At 36.7% G+C, this 10,968-nt stretch overlaps 1 protein-coding gene across 1 annotated transcript in view; it reads right to left on the minus strand.

The window, feature by feature from the left end:
* Positions 1 to 238: 238 nt before the first annotated feature.
* Positions 239 to 10,968, minus strand: part of NMBR (neuromedin B receptor) — a 19,391-nt gene continuing 8,661 nt past the window's right edge. The window contains exons 2-3 of the mRNA XM_026039200.1: positions 3,009 to 3,357; positions 239 to 772 (exon numbers count right to left, since the gene is read on the minus strand). Of these exons, the coding sequence (XP_025894985.1) occupies positions 371 to 772; positions 3,009 to 3,357 (751 nt within the window). The 3' untranslated portion in view covers positions 239 to 370. The remainder of the gene's footprint in view (positions 773 to 3,008; positions 3,358 to 10,968) is intronic.

Here is a 10,968-nt window from a genome sequence, read left to right on the forward strand (position 1 = left end):
TCCTTTAGAGTAAGACATGAGTCAGAATCAATATTAACTAAAAAGTACATATTTTCCTGACCAGAAAATACGTACTTTTTAAAGTAACATTAGAACAGTTACACTAATATTCACACCATTACTTTGTTTTCTTTTATGTTAAATATAGGCTGGGAGGAACCATCTGAAGCCAGTCCAACTAGTATTCTCAATAAAAGAAATGCTTCACTTCTTGCTGAAAGTAAAACTAAATATAAAAAGAATTCAAAAAGACTTTAACAGATCCTCCTGTCCTGAGGAGCAGATGGACGAAGTTTACAGAGAGATCCAAAAATGAGTTACACACCACAAAGTAAAATCTCAAATCTGTTCCCAGGTCGCATCTATTCAATCATAATGACATTTCTTGTTTGGAGTTGTGGCCATTCAGGAGTATTGTGCTGGTCACTGTGTTCCTGTTATTGCTTTTCAGGGAAGTAATTCGAATGGCAGAAGAGTTGTGTAAGTAACTGGCAGATCTTTGTTGCTGAGATTTCCTCTTGCAGCAAAGTTGGCTGTTGAAATGTCTTCTAAAGCTCTCACTGAGAAAATACAGTGCAAATGGGTTGACACACGAGTTGCAGAAGCTTAAGACTCGGGCCACTAGGGTTATGACCATATGTCCTACTGATGGATCGATCTCATTGTAATTAAAGGACCGGTACATGTATAACACATGGTTAGGAAACCAACAGATAGCAAAGAAGCCAACAAAAACTAGAACTATTTTTGCCAGGCGTTTCCGAGTTTCCATCTAAAAAAGATGAAAAAAAAAGTAAACTCAAATTAGCAACAATGAATAGAACTGTTCAACATAACAGACGATTTAAAAATGTATAATTTCACTTAATATAATCTCTAACATTGATCTTAAATAAAACCATTAAAGTTACTTCCTTCAGGGGGTGAATTACTTTTTCTATCTATCATCTCATTTGCTTTTATTTTCCACTCTTAGCTTGCTTACCCTAGCTCTTCATAGTTACAGACGGTTGCTCTTTCTATATGGTCCATGGATAAGTATACCAAGACTGATTCACAAACCACGTATACATTGACTTTTAGCCTGAAGGAACACACCAAAGGATGCCATGAAACATAAAATTTTCTGATAGAATCTCGGTGTTTGGCTAGAAACTTAATTTTAGTAAGAGAAAATTTAGAAATTTACAATGTAGAGRCATTTTCAGTCTGACACCTAAGATACTAGCCATAAAATGGTGCTTATATCCCATTTTACCTGAAATGTCTCAGCTTGCACTTTTCTCCTAGGAGAACTATTAGACAAGCACATTGCACAGTTTGGGGCAACTTAATTCCAAGGTAAGGTGAAAGCCTTGGGCAAGCATCGATAATGAGATGAAAGAAATGTGCCTTTCTAGCAGTGCCTAATGGCATTGCTAGAGCATAACTGGATTACAGCGTAGATATTTAGAGGGATTCAAAAGCTTAACAGAATAAGTCACTTGTCAATTTTAAGCTGAAAAATTCAGTACGGTTTCAAAATCTGTGAAATAAATTTAAGAAAGTATATTTTTCCCAACTACATTTAAAATAAAACCAGTGGGTTTCAGAAAATATGGGGAAACTGGGCATAAAATTCTAGAATCCTAATTTGGTAGGATTGTATTGGGTCAGATTGCAAAGGCAGACTGAAAGGTATGGTGTGAATATTATTCTTCTATGCTATTGCCTAGAGAAACTTATATTGATAGCAATAATCTGAATTTACTTCCCCTTGCTGGGAGATATGTAAGTACACCAGATTCTTCTACTCTTGTGAGACTCATAGATTAGCCCAAAAATTAAGTAAAATGTAAAAAATGTTCTTATTTTGAAAATACATGTGCTTTCAGAAATGTGATATGAATTAAATATTGTTTTTGTCCTGAGAGTTCAGGCAAAAGACTCTATATTTCACAGAAAGATAAAATATTCCATGAAGTGCCAACATGTATGCATATTTGAAAAGAAGCAGGCTAGAGTGGAAATGAAATGCTGAGCAAAACGGACCCACGGGAATGTAGCCATTCTTTTTAAAACACTCTATCCACTCTACACATGTAAAGAATTCTCAGTGAGTATTATGTTTTTTAAACAAAATAAAACAAAAAAAATGAGCAGAGAAAATCTTTTCAAATTATTTTAATTGGCATAAGGATTTTTTTAACCAATATTAATGTTTTTGTAAAGTGGTTGAGACGCTTTCACTATCAAAATTTTTGTCTGTATATAGATGTTTCTGTTAACAGAGTGCTTGTTGCTATCTTATTGCTTGCTGTGCTTTACAATGGAGATAGGTGTCAAAATGTTTTGTCTTAAAGTTCCACAGAATCTAAACTGAGAGATCTATGGCATCWATTATAGGAAGGATTTTAAGAAAAGTGTAACTGAATTCAGGATTATATCCAAGAAAAGTCTACTCAGAAAGCCACAGAAAAATCTACTCATCCTCTGTGTTCCTATTTTCACTGCTCCTTGCTCTGAAAAGAATGTCAGATTGTATAAGATTTTTTTTTTTTCCTGACTGTCAGTCTTCCAGTCTCCAAGCACAGATACAATAGGGAGAATTCTCAAAAAAAAAAAATCTGGTAAGATTTCTTCCCAGATGACTTCATATAGAGAGTGCCATCAATATTTAATATAAAAAAGTTCTTCCTTTGTAAGAACACAAGCAGTGGCTATACTGACACATACAAACACATATGCCAGTTCCTATTTTCCATTTTCCATAGGAATATTCATTATTATTGAATTTATTTTCCTAGATCATATTTATTTACATCCTGGGTTTAGTATTTGAATAACAGTTAAAATTCCAGATTTTTCAGATAATCCTAGGTTTAGCTCATGCACATGGAAACTCTGAGAAACCCAACAATCAAGATTTTATATTTTTTATAGTTTTATGTATTTCTTTAACTGTCCGTACTTTTTAAGTGTATACAGCACATCAATCTTTATCATGGAATACAAAGCAAATTGCTTACCTGTCTTTTGGAATGTTCACTGTATTCACCAGGGATGTTGTGAGCGCTTTTTATTAAAGTTTTTGCAATATGATAGTAGTAGATACTAATAACAGAAAGAGGGATAAGGAAATACACTAGGAAAATCAGCACAGAATGGATCTTTGGGTGCATGTTATCCCTCTTGGGGTAAGGTATGCAGGCTGTGAAAGTGGCATTGTTTGTTTCATTGATGTGGGCCAGTTCAGAGAACACTGCTTCAGGAACAGCCAGGAGCATGGAGATTATCCAGATGGCAACTGCTTTCACACAGGTCCATAGCACTGCACTGGATGCTTGGATATCCATGGGATTTACAATTGCTTTGTACCTGAAATTGATCAAAATGCAGACATAAATTAAAAGGTAGCATTTCAAATGCAGTATGTAATGCCTAAGGTCACTTCACTTCATGTGAAACATTTTCACATGAAATAGTTGGAAGCTGCTGCTGTATACTGCATTTTGGGCAACTGCTTCATACTATTACAATTATGTACAAAGCTTTACAGAACTGATGAATTCATAAATATTGCAGACTGACACATCACTAATGAATTAAAATAATAGAAGGAGAACTTGGGCAAGCATTCTTATATATAAAATCTTTGTTACAGAAGTTCATATAAAGTATGAGTCTCCACAGAAAAAGGTCAGTTTTAAAAAGCCAAAGACACTTTTGAACTAAGTATTTTTAAATTATCTTAATATTTTATTTAGATTTTTTAATTCTAGTTTTGAAAAAGTTTTGTTTTGTAATGTAGGTTATTTATCATTTAACATTTATCATTTAACATTCTTCTTAAGAACTTCTGACTATTGAATAAAACACTTTAGTATATCAAGGCTGTGTTACTGTGGAAAGCTGCTTGATCTGATTTTTTTGTTCCTTTTTTTTTTWATTTTTAGTTCTCAACTGATATGAAATTTCAGAAGTTTGTAAAAATGAGAAAGTGATTTCTCTTTGACCACTAAAGAAAAGCTTAGTAGTGAGAAGGGATTGAGAAAGATTCTAATACACACACACATATAAACTCACATATATCGCTATGGGTGGATGTCTAAATAGACATAGAATCATAGAATGCYWAAGGTTGGAAGGGACCTCAGAGGTCATCTAGTCCAGCCTCCCTGCACACGCAGGGTCACCTAGAGCACGTGGCACAGGGCTGCATCCAAGCGGGTTTTGAAGATCTCCAAAGAAGGAGACTCCACAACCTCTCTGGGCAACCTGTTCCAGGGCTCTGTCACCCTCACTGTCAAGAAATGTTTTCTTAAGTTCCTGTGGAACTTTTGGTGCCTCAGCTTGTGGCCGTTTCCTCTAGTCCTATCGCTGSCCACCACTGAAAAGAGGCCGCCCCCCTCCTCCTCACTGCCTCCCTTGAGGTATTTATACACGCTCATCAGGTCCCCCCTCAGCCTCCCCTTCTCCAGGCTGAACARGCCCAGCTCCCTCAGCCTTTGTTCATACGGCAGATGTTCCAGGCCCCTGATCATCCTGGTAGCCCTTCGCTGGACTCTCTCCAGCAGCTCCACATYCCTCTTGTACTGGGGAGCCCAGAACTGGACACAATAGTCCAGATGTGGCCTCACCAGGGCTGAGTAGAGGGGGATGATCACCTCCCTCGACGTGCTGGAGACACTCTTCTTAATGCACCCCRGGATCCCGTTGGCCTTCTTGGCYACCAGGGCACACTGCTGCCTCCTGGTCATCTTGTCATCCACCATGACGCCGATGTCCCTCTCTGTGGGGCTGCTCTCCAGCAGGTCCACCCCTAATCTGTACTGGTGTCTGGGGTTATTCCTCCCCAAGTGCAGGACCCTGCACTTGCCCTTGTTGAATTTCATGAGATTTCTCACCGCCCAGTAGTCCAGTCTGTCCAGGTCCCTCTGGACATCAGTGTTTGAGTTGTGGCTAGGCATAATACTCCTCTTCAAGGTAATGCTGAGAAATGGAGCTGTGATCTTAGGTATCTACCTTTCTGGTAGACCAGATCTGGTAGAGCTAAGATCTATCCTTCTGGATGATTTGCCACTTCATAACTCCTCAAGGCAAGAGTAGGTGTTTAAGGAGCTGTGGCAAATATATACATATAAACTCATGCAGCAAATTGTGAGCTTGCTGGAAATCATGGGTGGAAGTGAATCCACCATGGCAATGCCTGAGCAGAGTACTGTCTTGGTAGACTCAAAAACTTTTATGAGGAGAATATTTGAGTTAAAAATGTATTGGAACTTCCCTTAGTCAGGAACCCTTAATATAAAAAATGAAGAATTATCTACAAGTTCTGTTGAATTAGCTACAGGTAATCCATGACAACTAAATAGCTAAAAAAAAATTGTTATTTGTGTCCATATTCACTCTGATTTCAAAGACAAGATTTTACCCAAATCATCTAGTAGAAGATTAAATTCAGGAAACTGTTTCTGATAATGTAGGTTTACTATTTCTTCTAGCACACTGTGAGAAACTCCTTGCACAACAAGGCAAAAGATAAATCTTTTATATTATTAGAGMAAGGATAGAAATTTCTACACAAGACTTGAAGGCTCCTTAGCATAAAATGTGACCTTATTAGTCAATAATTTATTTCCTATTGATGTCTGCTTTGATTACATTATCTAGAGACAGACCATCTATTTCATTTCATCCAAATGAGGTGAAGTCAAGTACTTATAACTGCTAATTTCTTCAAAAACTTTCACTGCTGGGGGACAGTTAGTTTGATAATCTTTATTGCAAGATAGGAGAGAGATAAATATCATATACTTTATTACTAAATGTTTTTTTTCCTTTTCTCATGGCAATGTTTCAAATTATTTTGATCATAGCCCTTCTACCCAGAACAGCGACAATAGATTTTGTTACTGTTTAAGCAAAATTTGGTCTGGTTAAATCTAAATGGAAGGCCTTTTCAGAGGTCCTTACTTTAACCAGAAAATGTGGCACATATTTGTGTTTCAATATTTATTACTGTTAGCAAATAGCATGCCTTTCCCTGAGCTGCCACAGAATTGAAGTTGAAGACATTGAAGCAGGGAGCTATTTTTTACAAACACAGCTGGGTCTAGCCCAGAAAAAAACCTTTCTTTCAGGTCTATCAAAATTCTATATGCTACTTTAACCAACTAAAATATAGGACTGTTTCCTTGGACTCAGCCTTCCTCATAACTCTAAGTCAATGGGATCAAAAAGGTACAAAATATGTCATGTTGTTCATATCTCTGGAAAGACATAAAGTAGAAAGACACAGGTTACAGATAAAATCAAATGTAAATAAAGTGATATTAGAAGTGTTCCACAAATGAATGCCCAGCTTCTGTGTATTCAACCAGTATAAGGGAAAAACTTAGTTTCCTTTCTTTGAAGCTGTATTTTCTGCCAACAGACACAAACACAAACTTTCCTGTTCTGAAGCCATTGGTTTTGACTGGTTGGTTTTTGATATATTTTCAAATATATCAAAGGGAAAAGGAAGATTAGGGAGAACATGGGTCCGTTAATGAACAGGGTGAGTGCCCTGGTTACAAAAAAAAACACAGAGAAAGCAGAGTTGGTGAATGCCTACTTTGCTTCAGTGTTTACCAAGGGCAGTCCTCTGGAATCCCAGTCCCTTGGGACAAGAGAAGAGAAATGGAGAGAGGAAGACTTGCCCCAGGTAGAGGAAGACTGGATCAGGGAGCACTTAGGGCAACTTGATACCAGCAAATCCATGGACCATGATGGGATGCACCCCAGAGCATCCCTCTTTCTTTGAAAACATATATGGCATGTTACTACATTGTAAATCCCAGTATTTTTTATTTACCCCTCCCCATCTTTATTTTCAAASCCATTCATAATCATAATTCTCAGATTTCTGTATTTCAGATTATATTTCTCAAATTTCTGTGTTTCTTACTTAGCCTCTAGTAAGTATGGAAAGTTCTATCCCTGTCCTTGCTGAGTCCATAACATCACTACCCCTTCCAAATACTTAACTTTCAAAGAAGTCATGCTTCCTCCTAAACTGTACCTTTGTGGCAACGCTGCCTTATTTTTTAAGGTACTTAACTACAATGYCTTTCAAAAACAAATAAAAACAAAGCAAAAGAAAAAAAATAAAATAACTAGATAATAGTTAGGCTGGACTACGATTATAATTTACCACATTAACCAGAATTGCCTTGATATTTCCTTGTTCTCTTTTGTATGCATCTGCTGCTGTTGTCTCACTTAAAAACTCTCTAGGTCATGGATTTTATTCTTGCCCATGATTGTTTATGATAATCACCTACCACAATTAGGATCATTTATCATCCAGTTTCCTATGTGTACCCAGAAAGCAAATTAAAAARATTATCATAATGAAGTTTCATTAACTAGGCCACTAGTTCATTCATTTCATAAGTTTAATAGTGACAGACCAGTATGAAGATATGTAGTTCTGTGAGTATCTCCAGTATCAAAGATTTAATCCAAAAAATTGCAATGTCCTCTACCTAAAAGTCTACCTCCTCTCCCAGCAAAGGATCCATGCCTTGCTGTTCCTTGGGCTGTTCTGAGTATTCTTCTTTACAAGGACCTACTTGAAGTAGATCTTTTGATAGAGCATGTGTATATGCTTCCCCTCTATTTCTTCACAGCTGGATTAGATCGTTTACTTAGAAAGTCATCAAGTCTATCAGCCTCAAGCTTTCTCATGTTCTTCATCATCTGCAGCAGCCAGTTTCAAGACAGCACAGAATAACCAATGAAAATAACATTCTTCCATAAATCCATGACATTTCTGCTCATTTCTGTTTCTCAAACACAGGTCTGCCTTATGCAGCTGCAGTCTAAGGAAATGTTTGTCAAAAAATGCAATGTCAGAATTTTCCTTGTCTTTCTATCATTGAGTAGAAAGTACAATTGACACATGGAGGGCCTGAATTCATGCTATGATAGGCAAAAGGAGTTTTGTACAATTCACAATCAGAACCTCAATCAGAACCTTATCTAATATTTCAAGAAACCACTTGGAATAGGGCCATATGAATACAAAAAAAAAAAGAGAAATTTTCATATCAGTCCCTATGAAAAATCCATATAAGTTTCACAATCTGCAGTCATTAAGTCTGACAGAGAGAATCAGATTCATGGGTGCCACAGCTTTCCAGAAACTTCAGCCTTAAAACTGTTAAGATAGATTAATGTTTAATCTAGAACAGACTGTAAATGATTTCTTTTATTTTATTAAAAGCAAAGGTGTTACCATCCATAACTTGTCTAGTGAATTTAGACGATTGAGTCTAGCATCCAGTATTAATAGTAAATATGTATTTCAGCACTTGCCAATGACCTAATTCTAGAAAAGCAGATCCATATTATCCTGATTTATATTCAGTTTTGTTTTAAACCAGAACTTGAAGAGGAGAGGTTGATAGCATGGCTTTATTATCTATTATCTATCGTATGAGGAGAGACTGAGGGAGTTGGGCCTGTTTTCTGTGGAAAACAGAAGGYTGAGAGGGGATATGATCAGTATGTATAAGTATATGAAAGGGGAATGAAGGRAGGAAGGGGCCAAGCTCTTCTTGTTGGTGGCCAGTGACAGGACAAGGGGTAACGTGTACAAGATGAAACACAGGAAGTTCTATCTCCATGTGAGGAAGAACTTCTTGACTATAAGGGTGACAGAGCCTTGGAGCAGGCTGCTTAGGGAGGTTGTGGAGTCTCCTTCTCTGGAGGTCTTAAAAACCCTGTGCTACATGCTCTAGGTGTCCCTGCTAGAGCAGAGGGGTTGGACTAGATAATCTCTACAGGTCCCTTAATCATTCCCAACCTTAATCATTCTGTGATTCTGTGATTATAAAGCTTCTGCTTTTAGGGATGTCTCTAGGCTGCAGTGCTGCTTTTCTGCACCCTACATATATTTATGAAGATCATATCTATTACAGCATTTTATTATGTCATTGCATGAAGATATCAAATACAGAAAGACACCATTTAGCCTAGCAACATGAAAATAAAAAAATATATCTAAATATCTAGCATGGCTTTCTAAATACCTAGCATGGCTTTCTGGTCAGTATTTATTGAAGATATCAATACAATATCAAAAATCCACACCATTGAACTAGAAAGAAATTTTGGATAGGGCCAAATCCCTTTTTCTTYGTATGGTTTGTTCTGTTAATTCTAGTTGCATCATTAAGAGAAGAATAATTTATCTAGTTAAGAAAAATAAAAAATCATCTGACGTCCGGTGTTCTGGGAACTTCTTTCAAAGCATACCAAAAGGCTGAGGATGTCATTTACAATATAATTAATTTATTTGTTAAAGTTCTTGCAATTTAAAATTGATTTCTTAAATTTTTTATCATTAGTTCCAGCTTTTTGTCTTTGTTTATTTCTTCACTGCATAAAATTGTCTTCACCAGAAATGAGCATCTCAGAGGTCTRATAGCTCAATATAATGAGCAATGTTTGAAATGAAGATTAGCAGACTATGTGTAAATGCAATTAAAGTGAATATCAATAGCCTATGTTGTATTGTTCTTAGGAAGAAAATACTAATATTTTCCTAATGGAAAAAAAAAATGTTTTCCACTCTAAAGATTCATCTCTTGATTCAAAATCTATCTGAAGATTCAAAATCTATCTGATCTATATTCAAAATCTTCAACAAAAAAAGGCTAATTTAGTCTTTTGTACAATTTGTCCTCTCTGGGAACAAACAATATAATAGTTTCACCAGATTTTTTTTCTTTTCATATGAAATATATTTCCTTCCATCAGCACATCAGAGTACTGTGGAGCCTTTTCTCTGGATTTTCTCCTTTTCATCGGCTCTTTTGCTGTTGTTTTCTCTTGCCATTGTGTATGAGGTGTCACGTTAGCTAACTACATTTCTTATAAGATAGTATAAATCTTAAGGCTACTTCACTGCCTGCACTCTTACTTTATACTGCTACGTGTATATGTCCATTTAGCTGTTACTGTGTTAGTTAAAGGAACATCATTCATATGTCCGTTTCTTCTCCTGAGGGAGGTTGTCCTAAGACACAGACTCAATAAAGAACTCAGGCTACTAGATTAGTAAGCTAAAAAGAGTTAGAATCTGGTCTTTAGCCTGGAGGACAGGTGGCAGAGACTAGAGACTAGATACTCAAATCCCTTAAATTCTCTAGTGCTCCCTGACAAGATCAACACAAACAAAATACACTGTTTACATTTCTGTTGGGAATCACGCTGGTATATGTTTATTCCTAAACCAGAAATGGTTTAAGACAATATTGATTGGCCTAGGACAAAACCCCGTGATGGGTAGCTGTAACAATTCAACAGGCACTTGACTGTCAGGACCAAGTCTATGTTTGTCACTGCTAAACATGCATGTATCTATGTGTACACACACACACACACACATAAATATATATATATATATATATATATCTCAAAAGATACAGAATTTCAGGTGGTTGGTCCAAAGACCACCACCCACAAAGTTTTGCTCAACAGCTGGCCTATTCTAGCCCTGTGTACCTCTTTCCTTGACTTCAAAACTACACAAGTATTTCCTCTGCTGTCTATGCCCAGAGCTCTCCTGACCAACGAATTCAGTTTGCATGCAGGCATCATTACAATCCAATTGCAATTACAATTACAACATTTGCAACATTTAGTCTAGACATTTTAGTTACTCTCTAGATTGTCCTCTAGCAATTTGTTCTCCATTTAGTCATATTATTTCCACTTCAGTATAATTCTAGAAAGGAAGGGAAGGGAAGGGAAGGGAAGGGAAGGGAAGGGAAGGGAAGGGAAGAGAAAAAGAGGGAGAAAAAAAGAGAGGGAGAAAAAAGAGAGGGAGAGAGAGAGAGAGAAAGAAAGAAAGAGAGAGAAAGAAAGAAAGAGAGAGAAAGAAAGAAAGAGAGAGAAAGAAAGAAAGAGAGAGAGAAAGAGGAAGAGAGAGAGAGAGAG

Source organism: Nothoprocta perdicaria, unplaced genomic scaffold, assembly GCF_003342845.1.
Source record: "Nothoprocta perdicaria isolate Ctin4 unplaced genomic scaffold, notPer1 scaffold_221, whole genome shotgun sequence".
In the NCBI taxonomy this organism is placed as follows: domain Eukaryota; kingdom Metazoa; phylum Chordata; class Aves; order Tinamiformes; family Tinamidae; genus Nothoprocta; species Nothoprocta perdicaria.